This window comes from Jatropha curcas, chromosome 9, assembly GCF_041381405.1.
Source record: "Jatropha curcas cultivar XTBG-Jc1 chromosome 9, XTBG_Jcur_1.0, whole genome shotgun sequence".
Lineage (NCBI taxonomy): Eukaryota > Viridiplantae > Streptophyta > Magnoliopsida > Malpighiales > Euphorbiaceae > Jatropha > Jatropha curcas.
This window is the reverse complement of record NC_143159.1, coordinates 26,576,011-26,591,738: the sequence shown is the minus strand read 5'-3', so window position 1 is coordinate 26,591,738 and position 15,728 is coordinate 26,576,011. Positions and strand designations below refer to the sequence as shown.

The 15,728-nt window shown below is 33.2% G+C and overlaps 2 protein-coding genes across 12 annotated transcripts; both read right to left on the bottom strand.

Annotated features, from left to right (window-relative positions):
* Positions 1–3,193: 3,193 nt before the first annotated feature.
* On the bottom strand, positions 3,194–6,170 carry EMB2217 (Pentatricopeptide repeat (PPR) superfamily protein). Its single transcript, XM_012223073.4, has one exon. It carries the CDS (start codon positions 5,913–5,915, stop codon positions 3,390–3,392), a length of 2,526 nt encoding a protein of 841 aa, XP_012078463.1. The 5' UTR covers positions 5,916–6,170; the 3' UTR covers positions 3,194–3,389.
* A 487-nt stretch (positions 6,171–6,657) lies between these two features.
* On the bottom strand, positions 6,658–13,091 carry LOC105639130 (pentatricopeptide (PPR) repeat-containing protein). Of its 11 annotated transcripts, none has more exons than XM_020681999.3 (6): positions 10,444–13,091; positions 10,185–10,289; positions 9,778–9,870; positions 8,928–9,131; positions 8,664–8,853; positions 6,658–7,424 (listed from the first exon to the last, which is right to left on the bottom strand). In XM_020681999.3, the coding sequence occupies exon 1, from the start codon at positions 12,906–12,908 to the stop codon at positions 10,458–10,460; it is 2,451 nt and encodes an 816-aa protein (XP_020537658.1). In that variant the 5' UTR covers positions 12,909–13,091; the 3' UTR covers positions 6,658–7,424; positions 8,664–8,853; positions 8,928–9,131; positions 9,778–9,870; positions 10,185–10,289; positions 10,444–10,457. The 11 variants fall into 11 exon arrangements, with proteins under 11 accessions (XP_020537658.1, XP_020537665.1, XP_020537656.1 ...); XM_020682006.3 differs by having other exon boundaries at positions 8,928–9,125; XM_020681997.3 differs by having other exon boundaries at positions 10,216–10,289.
* Between the last annotated feature and the right edge of the window lie 2,637 nt (positions 13,092–15,728).

The following is a 15,728-nucleotide window of genomic DNA, read 5'->3' as shown; positions in this document are numbered from 1 at the left end:
AGGCAATCCATTTGATAATCGTTTTCTGCTGCATGAATTTGAACAAGGGGAGGACGTGGAAACGGGCTTCCTTGTGAGCACCAGTTACTTCTGGTTGTCTTGACACGAGCCTTCCTTCCTACCCTGAAGTGGAGTCCAAAAGCAAATTGTGTTGGGATTATATCTGATCCGAGTGGAGTCCGCGAAAAATGCTCCAATAATTACGTATTGGATATTAACGATCGAATTCACCAGAAATAATAACTATGGTAAAAATTAAGTATTTAGCGTAAATGTAAGATGAAAAATAAGGACACCGAGATTTACGTGGTTTACCCTTCAACTGTTATGGGCTACGTTCACAGGACAAAAACTCCGAATAATTCGTTCACTAAAAATAGTAGGTACAAAAGAGATTATAAAAATAGTGGTACTCTATGTGTTTTCCAAAAATACCCAAAAAATTATAATCCTCACTATTTTCTTTCTTTTCCAATTATGAACCCTTTCCTAAAAATTCTATACATTTTATGTATTTTTATTCCTTTTTGTTTTTGTACATTTAAATGAACTTTGTCTGCCTCCTTTTATAGGCAGTTCAGTGAATGAGTCGTGTATAACTCATTCACGTCTTTATACTTTATCAAAGAAGATTGCCAACTTTTCTTCTTTTTCAAATAACACGTTTTTCTCTTTCTTTCGCAGCCTTCATTAACCGCCCAAAACAAAACGTGTTTGTTGTTTTATTATTATTTTTTTTCTTCAAACTTGTGTGGGTCTTATATGCCACAACACATTGATGATGTAAAATAGAAATGTTACAAAATTCCATGAGCATAAAGTAGCTAGAGGGTTCCAAAATAGAAACTGAAGAATTATGCCAAGTACTCGAAAAGAAACTCTGCGAGCCCATATAATAGTCCTCGAAAAGAAACAAATGTATCATGATAAAGAAATGGCAATATACCCTACTACTAGCATATTTCAGAAGTAGAGGATCACCTTTCCCATGCACTTTTCTGAATAAGGGGCAAACCTTCCAGCAATGGTGGATCGCCCGTGATTCATGCACTGGAAAATATCATTGGCAACAGGTGGATCGGTTAGTCCGAAAAATGTCAACTCCACCGAAAATTTCGTTTTAGGATAAGTTGAACGAATCTCATTACTATGGGAGCCAATCAGTAGCATGAATCTAATATCCTCTGCTTCAAATTCTTTGCGAGATGAGGACAAACAGCTGCATAATTTTGAAACTATATGGAATAACAGAAGAAACTGATAAATTTCAGTAGATGAATAGTATTGCTACACAGAAAGGTCACCATCCTGAGAATTCTTGCAATGAAAACTTCACAAACTTGCATCACCTGAAGCAAGGAGCTAGGCACACCAAAAGGCACATGTATTTAGCTAAAGAGTTAAATCCACTGTGTCAAAAATCCACACATCACCATCCAACTAGGGCTGGCCATTTCCCGGTTTTCAGAACCGGTCCGAACTGAGGGTATGCAGTCCAGTTTCGATTTCAACTTTTGAGGAACCGTGAACCTGTGGTTCTAAGAACCGGCTGGAACAAGCAGTTCCACCTAGTTCCAACAACTTTTTTATTTATTATTTTTTCAAATATTTTGTGAAATCTCAAAATTAACAATTCTAACAATTATATAACGATTACTTTTAAGGGTATTTGTGAAAAGTTGATTTTTTTGATTTACTATAAATACCCCTTTCATTTAAAAAAATAAATTAATTTCAAATATTTTTCTAAAAAAAATTAAGTTTAAGCCATTTTTCAAAAAAAAAAGGTTCAAGCCTTTTTTTTTAAAAATAAATAAATTAAGTCTAGTCTTTTTATTGATTTTTTCTTAAAGTTTTTTCTGAAAATTATTTCATAAATATTTAAATTTTAAATTTCCAACAAAAATGTTCTCTAATTTTTTATTTTATAATTATGTGATTCGCTGAAAAATCAATCGAAGAACCGGCTGCAACCGTCGATTTCGAACCGTTAAGAAACCGTAATCGAAACCGTAACCGTAACTATTCAATGTCAAACCGTAAACAGAACTGTCAGTTTTCGATTCGATTTCGATTCCAGATTTTTTAGAATTGAAAGCGTCGGTTTCAAAACCATGTCCACCCTTACATCCAACTCACTTGACCTCTTTCAATTCCTTCAAATCCTTCCAACTCCACACAATCACCCCCAAAACAACATCATAAGTGCAAGCTAATACAAGCACAAACACCAACAATCCCGTCTTTAGCAATTTAACTCAAGGATTCCTCATTTTCATTTAGTGTTTGGTCTAAATGAACTAGAGTTGTTGAATTCATTCGGAATGAATGAATTCTATTTTAGAATTCATTTAGAAATAAAATTCAAATATCTAATAATACAACTTAAAATGCAGAATTCAACCGATTCCACATAATAGACAGTTGGTATAATTTCAAAATTGAATTTTATTCACAGTCACTTCCTAAACTAACCTCAATGGTAACATTAGAAATATGTGATAAATTTATAATTGTTAACAACAATAGAAACCAATTAACAATATACTAATTATAAAATATATTTGCATGCCTCATATTATAGGATGTTTGTATAACAATATAAATAATATAAATGATAAGTGCATAATAAACTTAAATATTAGAAAGTTAATATTAAAATATAAAATATCTAATATAATCGTCTAACATACTACTATTGAAATAAAGAAAAAAACTAATTTATGGTTTTACTTAATTTTTTTTTCCGAAAATAAATATCTATTTAATTATTTCGCGATTAATTGTTTTACAATTAAATATTCAAGAATTTGGAGAGACGTAACTTCTTGGATTACTAAATTGAAATTATAAGCTAAATGATTAATAATAATAATAATAAAATATAGATTATATATGTTATTAGGCTACTTTAGTTCTAGACATAATGTTATGTTAGTTTTATGAAATTCATTTCAAATTCTATCAACCTAAATAGAATTTGGTAGCCAATTCCCAAAATTGTATTCTAGAAATTGAATTCTAAATTTATTTTAAACCAAACAAGCAAAATATCATATTCAATTGAATTCCACAAAATTTTGCAGAGTTCATTTAATCCAAACACAATGGATGTTAGAGTTTTTGATGAAGCTAATTCAAACCATCAATCTGTAATCTTTTAAAAAAAAAAAACACAAAGTACCAATTCCTGTTTGCCTAAACTTGGATCAGGATGTGATAGAAAAATAACATTCGATATATGTACATACCCCATAAGTGTACTATTTTCACATTAACCTCAACAGCAAAAATGAGGAAAAAGGACCATGCCTCAGAAACTAATAAACTGATATTCATGCCACAAGTACAAGCACATTACCTTAACTGATCTCAGCTAGCGTAAATGATTACATAGCCTTCTTTGAAATGAGTGGTTTTGGAGGGGACAGCGACCTAATTTCAGGTGCAGAACTAGGAAATAGAGTATTTAGTTTGTGCATGAGTATATCAGCTCTAGAAGGAATCTCATTCAGAAGAAACTGCTGCACTATAGGTTTCTTAAACCACTCCATAACAGAGTCCCCTGGGGCTCTCAGAACCACTTTGCTAACTTCAAATGGAGACTCTACTGAGCTCAACATCTGCGCAACCACTATCTTCAAAGTGGGTCCAGTAACCAATTTGATGCGCCTTGGAATGACACCATAGTACAACATGCGCTTTCGGAACCTATGAAGAGTGTGCACAACTGCTATAAGAGCAGCTCCAACTGACAAATTTCTAACGTCAAGGGACCAAGCAATATGCTGATCAAAAACTATAGCCTTCGGAAAAAGCTTATTCTCATAAGCGACTTTCCAAACACATCGAGCACGGTTAATTTGACCCATAAGAACAAGGTAATTGAGCAAAACGTTAACATAGTACCTTGCAGCACCCTCTTCCAATTCATAATCAATGCCCTGAAAAAACTCCCTCACAAAGGATAGCACAGGTTGTTTTCTCTGTTCCGGACCAGTGAATAGCCCACACATAAATTTGTGAGCCTTATGTCTTGTGGCACCAAGGATCAACATCAAATGCCTCTCATTCTGCTCTTCTTGGCATCGGACAAGATGGGCAAGAATTGATGTGTAAAGTACAAGATCCACTTTAGCAGCAGAGTTCACATAGGTCTCAAGGAGAGGCTTAGCTGATTCATACAAGCCATTCTTCATGCAAGATTCAAACAACTGCCTGATTATAAAATTATTCGTTCTTATCCCTGATGAATCCATGAAGCGTAGCCACCTCAAGGCAAGGTCGACAGAACCATCTTTAATGTACACCATTAATACATCACTTGCACTCACATCAACGGAAAACCCCATGGCCTTCATTTCAAGCAAAATTTTGGCAGCCACATCCACAAGTTTCTTACTAGCCAGAAGAGTCAAAATAGCAGTATATGTACTCATACCTGGTCTCAGACCAGCGTTAGTCATCGAGTTATACAGCTTCATGGCTGAATCTACTTGTCCAGAGGCAGCGTGCATTTCAAGAAGGCATGAATATGTAGATGGGGTGGGGAGAAATCCAGCCTTTTCCATATCATTAAAGATAGACATTGCAGTATCGAGTTTCCCTGACTTTGCATTTGATTCAACAATCAACGTGTACAACCCATAGTTAGGCCTAAAGCCAGCTTTCTTCATCTCATCCCAAAGCCTAAGGGCAGTATCTAACTTCCCAGCCTTTGTATATGACTCAATCAAAGATGCGTACATGGTTGCAGATGGTCTAAGCCCAAAACCCCTCATTTCCATGTAAATCTTCATAGCTGTGTCTAACCTCCCAGCTTTTCCCATCGAATCAACAAGTGAGGAAAAGATGCCGAAGCTTGGCCGAATATTCCTTTCTTTCATCTCTTGGAAAAGTTTAAAAGCCACATCAAGACGACCGGATTTTGCTAAGCTTGGTATCATCAACTCATAAGTTGAGCTATCCAATGAACATTGTGCTGCTTCCATGCTTTCATATATCTCAAATGATTTGTAAGGCAAGCCCTTATTCAGAAACAAGGTTATGAGTGCATTATATGTCTGTGTGTCAACTTTACCACCCGAACCCTGAACTTTCTTGAAACAACAAAATGCCAGCTCCAACTTCTCTGCTTTAGCTAGATATTGAATCACCCTATTATATGCATCAAATGAGGATATCCCATCCTTGCTTGAATCTTGAACCATCTCATCAAACAAAGATTGAATTGCATCAAAATCTCTACTTTGATTCAACGCATCAAACAACAACAAGTAGCATTCTTCATTTGGCACATACCAAGATTGCCTCTTGGCCCATTTATACAAACTCAATGACGCATCAATATCATTGACAATTTTCAAAGCTTGAAGTATATGAGTCATGTTTGGCAAAAATTGAAGCTTATCCAAGTGGGTCTCCAATTCTGGCCCCCATTTCCACCTCTTAACAACTTCAACAATCTTTGCAACAGCAGTGACATTCATAAATGGCTTCTTCAATCCACCAACCATCACATGATCATCAACCCCTGGCTCAACTGACCTTATTCCTTTACCACTATAAATCACACCACCAGATTCATCTAAATACTGTATGTCCTCAGTCCACTGAGAAGACCCACTTCCAGTATTATTCTTCGCGGAACAATAATTTCTCACAAAGTAAGGGTTTGTACCACAAAAATCAGAATAAATAGCAAATTTAGGGGTTTTTAACAGGCGAAAAAATTGGGGAATCGAACTATGACACAATGAATAAATCGGGTAATTGAAGTTAAAGCAAGTGTCAATGTTTACAATCGTATTGGAATTAGAGGTTAGTGAATTGAAAGCCTGAAATGGAGGTCTGGAGCTGGGGTTTCTGGTAAGTGTATAAAGCTTTCTAGGGCACAGTCTACTTCGATAAAACATTGAATTTAAGGTAAAATTTTTTTTGAGATACTTACCAGAATCGTTAAGCTAAGCAGGTGAGAAGAAAAATAATTGAATTTGGCAGGGAATGAGAACTAAAAGAAGGAAAAGGTTTAGATGTAGGACAGCGGCGCCGGCGAGTAACTCCAATGGCAGCGTTTTACTTATGAAATTTCAATTGCAACTCGCAAGCACTTACAGAGCTTTAGAGCCTTTTGTCAGGGGGAGTGAGTTTCAGACTTCCTGCGATACGGTTAATTGGATTTTAATATTAACCCTTGATTTAATAAGAGCCCAATCATAACCCTTAAAACTTCTTCACTTGTACAAACGGTTTGTCCTTTTCTTTACTCTAAACTACATGTCGTTTACACAAAACATGAAATTTTAGTGAACTTTAATTGGTTCTTTGCTACATTTCTTTCTTATCAATGTTATTTATTTAGTACAAGGATAATCACTGGTAGATAGAAACCTGAGAATTATTTATTAACCAATTAATATTGAATCAAAAAATATAAAAATTATTGTGAATAATTTGTGTTTAAAGATGCATAAAATAAAACATTGTGCTCATCATATATCCCGTAATTGAAAAAATGTATATAAAGTAATTGAAAACTATTCAATAAATATAATTTTACTAATTATAAATTTTATAATGTTACAGGCTAAAAGTAAAGGATGCAACTGACTTTTTCTTAAGAAAATTAATTTGTTGATTATAACTAATTCAATGATATTATTAAAAGATTTAATGCTATTATTCTCTCCAAAAGACAGACTAATCACATTTGTAAGTTTAATAGAGATTTTGAAATTACAAGGTCTTGAATCTATGCAAAATGCAGGATATCCTCTGTTTTCTTCGTACTATACATTTCTTTTTTCCAATATGTTTTTTGGTACATAAAGATGAAAATAAAGCTAAGAACTACACCCACGAGAGTAAGCCACTCCAGAAATGTCACAATGAGGAATACCATTTGGCGGCTGATGTAAAATATGAAGTTTCATACCATTAGATGAAGTAAAATCCGTCAGCCAATCTGCAGAGAAGTTAGCTTTGCGAAATACGAGTAACCAAAATAGACTGAAAAGAAGAAAAACATAAAGCTTGATAGAAGCAACATGTGATCTCACAGAAGGGGAAGGCTCCAAAACAACATTAACCATTTTCACAGCTATCTTGTTATCATATTCCACCATAAGCAAGCTGACCAGCCCTATTAAATGCTCGATGTGTATTTAGTTTAACCACAATCGGGGAGGCGGGTTCCAACATATCCACTTCTTCATCCCAACTCCTCTAATAGCAAGATAAAGAACAACTAGGAGTAGGAGATAAACCAGAAAATTCTGCAGCTACACGAAAAACAGAAATGGAAATAACAGCATGACCCTGCAAAGAATTGGTGAAGGGAGCTGCATTTCTCTTCTTCCAAATTAACCAGCAAATCATACCGAAAAGAAGAGGCCGTGAATTCCTTGAACTTGAACCTTTGATAGCTGCAAATTCAAAGAAATCCAATTAAAAACGCTGACCTGGGTCAAGAAGAAATCATTGACTAGATCTTGAGGAACCAAATTAATCCAAACACCCATTGCAAGAAAACCGTCCCAAACTGCATGGAGGTTTGATTCATTGTGAGAAAGAAAGTATATACACAGCGCATCAGTCGCAATATGTCTTTGAAATCATTCTCCATTATTAAGTTCATCAAGAAAAGCAACCATAAAACATTTTTTTTCCTATATTCGTATAATCAGGCCACACAAACAGATATTCATACTAATTAAAATAGCATTGGCATATAATATAATATAATAAATGTAATTACACTTGCTAAGCAATGAGGGTGGTAGAGAGAGAGAGAGAGAGAGAGAGAGACAGGCATGTAATTGAAGTGTGAAATGTTTCCTATTTCTATCAGTTTATTCCCTACCAAAGCCCAATGCCAACATCATCAAAACAATGAACATCTCACAGTTACAATCCATTCCAACATGTTTGATATACAATATCTGCTATCAAAACGCAGAGCTGCTTTGTTCACTCTCCTTTTCTCTCTTCTTACCCTCTCTGTATATATTTGATACCAAAAGCAACATTGTAACAATGTGTGTGTAGTTTCCTTAATAATGTACTTGAATATTCACAAAAGAGAAACTGAAAAATAAAACTCTCTAAGCTCGAGTTATCATCCACTCGACTGCTAATGCTCCATCTAAAAGAATATCACCTTTTCTTTCCTTATTCTTTTAGTATGTTTCTTTCGTCCCCTTTAGTTTATAAGAAGCTCCAGAATAGCAGAAAATGTTTCACAGTACCATTTAGATGCTAATGGTATATATATATAAAGGTGAAGAATTATGGAAAGAAATACTGCATCAAACTGTTTGTTACTGACTTCTCACGGTCAAATTAAGATTGAAGGACAAAATTGCCAATGTATCCAAATCCAATGACGAAGAAGGCAATTGCTTGTGCAAGTAGGTGTAAGTAGTGTTTTTTTTTTTCCAAATGCAACATCATAGCAACCACAGAAGAATAAGTAAGCTCCAGTTCCAAGCTCTAATAGGTGAAGCCTGTTAATGTTGAAATTTCACATGGAAATTGCAGTGTTGGACAGTTTTCTTTTCGAACTCAAGGTGACTTCAGTATAATTAAGCCAGAATGTGACCTAAGTATAATTAAATCAAAACTTGTTTGTAAGAAAGAAAAGAAATTAGATGGATAATGAATACCTCTCTCTGAATTTAAATCAAGGTTTCTTGGGTGCTTTACAGCTTTTGACTTAACAGCATCTCCTAGTTTCTCAGTGACAATCCATTCATTCACTCTGCTAGCTTCTAACAAGCCAATGAAGGTAGCCTCATACAGTGCAATGATGTGGCATTCTCAAAAAGGATCCAGAAGACCAACAAATGCAGTGATCTACATAATAACATGAATGCAAATTAATTCATAGGATCATTCAACATTTAAAAATTTTACAAGAAAAATCAGACCTTGGAGTTCCAACTGCATTGAATAAAGTAGTTATGGAAGGAATATAAACAGCTCCCCACTTTGGAATATCAACTTCAGGTACCAAAGCAATTGCAGGCAGTACGACACAGTAGAATATAAATGTACAATGCGGGCAACAATTTTCCTCACCAGAAGAAGCTGTAGATCACATGTATCTTCTACCACAATGTTACTTTCTGCATCTAAAACAAGAATTTGTGTTAAAAAAAAAATACTCAATTTAGAATCCAATCATTAATTTAGCTCCAACTACGATTTGAAAGTGCTGTTGAGCTAAAGCACAATTGATGGAGATTCTATTTGGTGAACTAAAATGAAATGTACCGTAATATAATTAAATGCATTTCTAGTGTAAACATTACACTACAAATGCATTTGATTACATTACATTATATTTTTATTAGGATTCATGACCAAATAAAACCCAAATTAGTTTCTCATTATTATTATTAGATTGTAAATAAAAATATACAAAAACATCTCGTTGGTCAATAAATGATAGATTTTTTGCAATTTTGAAATTTTTATTAAAATCTGAACTTTTCTTTTTTATTTGTCACCGTAATTACCTCATTTATTATAATGTCCATCAACATTTTCATCCTATGCTGCTAATAGCGGTATACCTTCAATGTACTAGGCAATTCATTTTCACCTATAGATTATTCTAAAACTTTAAGGACATGATCTTTTTAATAAAAAATTATTAATAATCTTTTTTATAACTATCAATTATACCTATGTCTTTTTTAATTAATTTACAAATTTTCTTATATCCATATAGTTATATATATTGTAGATTATTCAATGATTAAGGGTTATAATTACCTTAAGAGAATCAAGGTACAAAAGTTTCCAGCCTTTGAGTCTGGCTTGAAGTTCATATCATCAACTGTTGTCCGATCCTTTTTCAGCCTCCAGCTTCATTGGGTGCAAAAATTCATTATTAACATAATAATCTTTAAAAATTATTCTCAAAAAAAAAAAGAAAAGAAAAATGAGGTAAAATATTTTTGTATCCTACAAAAACTAATAAGAGTAAAATATTAAGGTCTTGTTTGGCATTGCATAACAAAATTTTACTATATAGCAAAAAAATGAGGCCATGACTTTGACTTGAGGCCTCTCTCAAATCCATTTCATTTTCTAAAGAAAGAGTCATTTGGTTTCAAATTGAGCAGTATTGAACCGTTAGGTATAGTAAATTAATTATTAGAAGTTAATTAGTCTGTCACCGAAGCCAAAGAAAGCATAAGAGGAGCCCACTTCTTGCCCAGCAGTAAAATGGTAATCCAAAGACAATTCTGGCATTCTTGTCATCAAGCACTCATCAGAATTCACTGCAAAAACAACCCAGAAAGAAACCCACTCACTTAGTAAAGTCACCGACGACAAAAATAGCTGCTAATGCATTCATATTCATAATAATAATGATTACTCACAACCCTTTTCTATACACAAAAAAAAAAAAAAAAAGCCAAATTATAATAGTACCAAGCATCTCACTCTTAAATTTTGGCAATAGAATATAGCTCCTCAATTGAGCTCAAATTGTTCATTCCTTTAACACTCATTTCTGAGGATATAATTTCTGCTTCTTGCAACCTTCCCTGCTGTTTAAGGCCAGAAATAAGTTCATTGCAAACGCTGGCATCAGGAAGGAAATTATTCTCGAACATTTCTTTATACCAAACATATGCTCCATTAAAATCCTTTAGGTTACAATATCCCTTAACCAAAAGGTTATATGTAGCAGCTTTAGGGCCCAAGCTTTTAGACTTCATATTGTCAACAAGATCCTTTATTTGTGGCAACTTTCCCTCTCTGAAATGACACACAATCAAACTGTTATAAGTCATCATGTCTGGAAGAATTCCTCGGTCTAGCATCTCAAGGTGCAAAGCGTGTGCCTTTTGAACATCTCCAGCCTCAGCATGGCTGTGAATCACTGCATTATACACAACTCGATCAGGAATCAAATTCATCTGTAACATTTCAGCGAACAGAGTCTCTACAAGCTCTATCCCTTCCTTGCTGCATCCAGAGATTAGTGGATGAAATGTCTTTATGGTAGGTTTTATGCTCCACTTCTTCATGGTTTCATATAGCTCAAGACATTTCAGTCCATTCCCTCCATTTGCATATCCTGAGATTAATGAGTTGTATGTGATCACATCAGGACTAAGACCATTCCTAGTAATTTGAAGAAGCATATCTTCAGCTTCTGTTAACCTTCCCTTTTTGCAGAGCCCATTAATGATTGCATTATATGTTACAAGGGTTGGACTTATTTCACTTCCCATCATCTCATCAAAGAACCTGAAAGCATCTTTCAATTTCCCCATCATACAACTCCCATCAATAAGCATATTGTATATCCGCACATTAGGCAAAACCCCTCTGCCAATCATATCCTGAAGGACAATTTCAGCCTCAAGAATCTTTCCATCTTTGCATAAACAATGTATAAGGGAACCAAAGCTTACAGCATTTGGTTTTACACCAATCTTTTCCATTTCTTCAAGAATCTGGAAACACCTATCAAAAGTGCAGAGTGATCCATAGCCACCAATAAGGATGTTATATGTCTCCACAGTCGGTGCAACTCCCTTCTCTGCCATCTTCTTTAACCATTCTTCTGCCTCATCCATCTTCTGCATTTCACTAAACTTATCAATCAGAGTATTAAAAGTAATGTAATTCGGCTTCAACCCCAGACTTTCCATTTGCTCAATAGTCCAAATGGCTTTATCCATATCACCTATTCGACAGTACCCATTCAATATATTATTATATATAACCTCATTTGGAGCAAATCCATTTTCTGTAAGCCTCTTTAAAACTTCCTCTGCTTTCTCAACTTTGCCTTCTTTACATAACCCATTCAACAAAATACTACCAGTATAATTACTAATACTAATTCCTTTTCCAATGGCTTTCTCATACAAATAAATGGCACCTTTGTCATCACCAGACCTCAATAACCCATCAAAAATTATACTATAAGTAAACCCATCAGGCACAAAGCCAACTGCTTCCATCTCCTTCAATATCATTCTTGCCTCCTCCATTCTCTGTGCCTTACACAGCCCATTAAGCAATGAATTGAAAGTAATAAGATTCATCTCCACATTCTCTTTCTTCATCCTTTCTCTCAAATTAAATGCTTTATCTACCTCCCCTACCTTACAATATCCATCAATAAGCGAATTATAAGTCACAGTACTCCCCACCAACTTCCGCTTATACATTTCATCAAAAAGCTTCTCTGCATCTCCTATTCTCCTCTCTTTACACAACCCACCAATCAAAACATTGTAAATGAACACATTAGGTCTTATTCCTCTCTTTGTCATAGATTCCAACAATTCTATACCTTTATTTACATCCCCCAATTTCACAGCAGCCTGCACGGCTTTCCCATACGTCATTTTATCCGGCCTAAAACCCGAATCTTGTATCTCCATGAACAACTCAATAACCTTATCAAATTGCTTAAAATCAACCAAAGATCTTAGTAACATATTCAAAGACCCAAGAGCAGGAAACTTACCATCTCTCCTAATCAAATGGTACAATTCTGTAGCTTCACTTAGCATTTTTGACTCACAACAAACAGAAAATAACAAATCCGAGAAAACGAGTTGTAAAAGAGGAGTAGATGCAGAGAAGCAACAGAAAAGATCAGAGGGAGAAGAAAATGATGATTTTGAAAGAATAAGAGATTTGGTAAGGCTATATGCGGCATCTGTGCAGCCTTGTTCAAGGAGATCTTTAAGTTTGTTTACTTGTTCACAGCGCTCATAATCTTTGCTAAAACTCGGTGGATTTTCGCTTTGTGGGGTTTGTTCAAATGAGTGAGTAGGCGCTGAGGATAACCGACGAGAAAAGATGAGATTTTTGTGTTTGTTTGTGGCAAGAAGAGAGAATTTTGAAATAAAACGAACCCGCTTATCCATTCTGATTAATTTTTTTTTTTTCTTCTGGTTTTGGTGAGAGATGCCTTCAACAAAACCAAGAAAAAAAAAAATCACCAAGAAAAGTTGATAATAAAGCTTGAAAGGGATTTGATTGTTTGATTGTTTTACAATAGGATTAATGCTAGGGTTTATCGACAGCGAGAGGGTTTTGGAGAAGGATCGAGACTGAGATGAAACGCAGCGTTTTGCTGTGGGTTTGAACTTGGGCGAGTGAACCACAACTGTGATTTGTGGGCCCACTCTATTGTATTTTATTGCTAATTTTTATATATATATGCTTTGGCGGTAGGCATGGCCGGTTCAGTGAACCGCCGGTTCCGGTTCACTGAACCGCCGGTTCGAGATGTTTAAAATTTTGAACCGGAACCGACCCTTGAACCTCCGGTTCCGGTCCGGTTCCGGTTCCGGCACGGTTCAGCACGGTTCCGGTGAACCGACGGTTCAAATTACGGTTCCGATTCGGTTCCGGCATTACGCAAATTTTTAAAAAATAATAAAATTTTGATTCCGAATTCATGAATAAATAATAAATTTAAAATGTTCAAATTTTATTAACTAAATGAATTATTATAAATTTTAAAAGAAAAACATCTATTAACTAACTTAGAACTATTATTACATTAAATTTTCAAATTTTGCTAATTTACTAAAATAAAAAACTATAAATGGAATATAAAATTAATGGAATGAGTTGGAAATTATTATTTTCAAATACTAAGAAAATTATTTAAAAAATCAAATGAAGTAAATTTATGAATGGAAAAATTTGATATTAGAGAAAGAATTTGGAATTGGATGTAAAAAAATAAAAAATAAACAATAGATAATTCCAACATTAAGGAAAATAAAGCAATAGAAAAAATAATGAACTATGGAAATTTGTGAAAATTTTAATTGAGAATAAGAGAAGAGTTAGGATATAATTGATTATGAAATAAAAAATCATCAACTCATCATATGTATACATGTGTCTCATTTATTAGTTTTCCAAATTGTCCCTTATATAATTTAGTAAATTACAGTAAATAAATAAATAAATGATTAAAATGAATAAAATTTATTTACCAAAAAATAAATAAATAACACCTATCATATCAAAAACTATCCGTTACACTCTTTTTTTGTACACTTGAAAGTATTTTTTTTATATAAATCAACTATTCATGTACCATTTTTTATATAAATTAAGTAAAAAAATGTGTATTTTTTTCACAACTTTTTATAACTTATATACCATTTTACTTCTCTTCACCATAAATCAAATCAACTACAATAAAATCAATTGATATAAATTTTTTTATAAAAATTTTAAGCTATAATTTTTTGTGTATCCGGTTCGAACCGGACCGGAACCGCCGGTTCACCGCCGGTTCCGGACCGGTTCCGGTTCATATTTTAACATCCACATGAACCTTAACTGGCCCTTGAACCGCCGGTTCCGGTTCAAAATTATGAACCGCCGGTTTCGATCCGGTTCCGGTTCGTCTACAGTACGGTTCGGTTCCGGTTCGGTTCCGGTTAGAACCGAACCGGTGGCCATGCCTATTTGGCGGAACCAAAGATAATCTTTATGGCGTTGTTTATTCAACTTTCTAATATTCTTTTTTTTATAAAATTTTAGCTTTTTTACTTTATTTTTCTGTACTTTGATTGGTCAATTTAATTAATTTTTTAATTTTATAATAATTTTAGTGTTGGACTCTATTTTCAGTCTTATCTTAAAATTAGTTTATCCTGATTAACGTTTATCATGTATTGATGTCTTCTCTGTCTGCCAATGGTGTTTGCTACTTTGCTCCAATTACATTAATCACCTATACCATTATAATTTTTAAGACAGCCCACCCATGTTTTTAGAGCATTGATGTGCTTCCATACAAAAAAAATGCAGGAAATAAAATAAATAAAATCATAAGGAAATCATAAGGAAATGCTTCCATACAAGCATACAGATTAGTATTCGTTCAGATTCGAAAGGTGCTCGGACTATAATTTTGATTCCAATTTAATGCCAGCATAATTTTACAGTTTTAAAATTTAAATTTAAATTTATAATATCTATTTCAAATTTAGATTCATAATCTACCTAAATTATTATGAAAAAAATATCAATCATTTGTATTATGTTAAATTTGGATTAAAAATTTTAATTAATAATTTTTTTAAAATTTTAAATGTTCATCCATTTATGATTAAATATTGAGATTAATTATTCTTTTTAATAAAAAAATTTTCAATACAAAATTATAAATTAAAAATTTATCAAATAATTCAATTATAACAATTATCAAGTAATATATAAATACCGCGCTCGAAGCGTGGAATCATGACCAGTTTAGATCAAAATTTGTAATTTGGGTTCTAATAAAATCTGTTAAAATAAAAAAAAAATATTAATTCAATGTAACAATAGTTTTATGTTATAATAAAATAAACAATAAATACTTTTTAATAATGATATCATTTAAATGATAATAATAATAATAATTAATATTGGAGTGATTTTTCAATAGATTTCACACGATAGATTTAATAAATATTTTTTTAACCTTAAGATAAAAAGGTAAAAATATTGAATAGAATTATTTCTATGAATAAGACCAAAATATTTACTTTGAGAAGATTCTATAATATAAAAAGATAAATTTATTGAATAAATAATAAATATAATTTTTATTACCAATGTTAATCTTGAATAAGAAGTGAGATATAACAATTGAGAGAAATTGAAACCATTAGAAAATATTGAAACAAAAAAATTATTTAAAAAACTTATGCTCAAAACAAATTATATAAAAA

Bases quoted from the DNA above. Each gene is read 5' to 3' on its own strand.
- EMB2217 (XM_012223073.4), bottom strand. From the start codon at position 5,915: ATGTTTTATCGAAGTAGACTGTGCCCTAGAAAGCTTTATACACTTACC.
- LOC105639130 (XM_089726077.1), bottom strand. From the start codon at position 12,908: ATGGATAAGCGGGTTCGTTTTATTTCAAAATTCTCTCTTCTTGCCACA.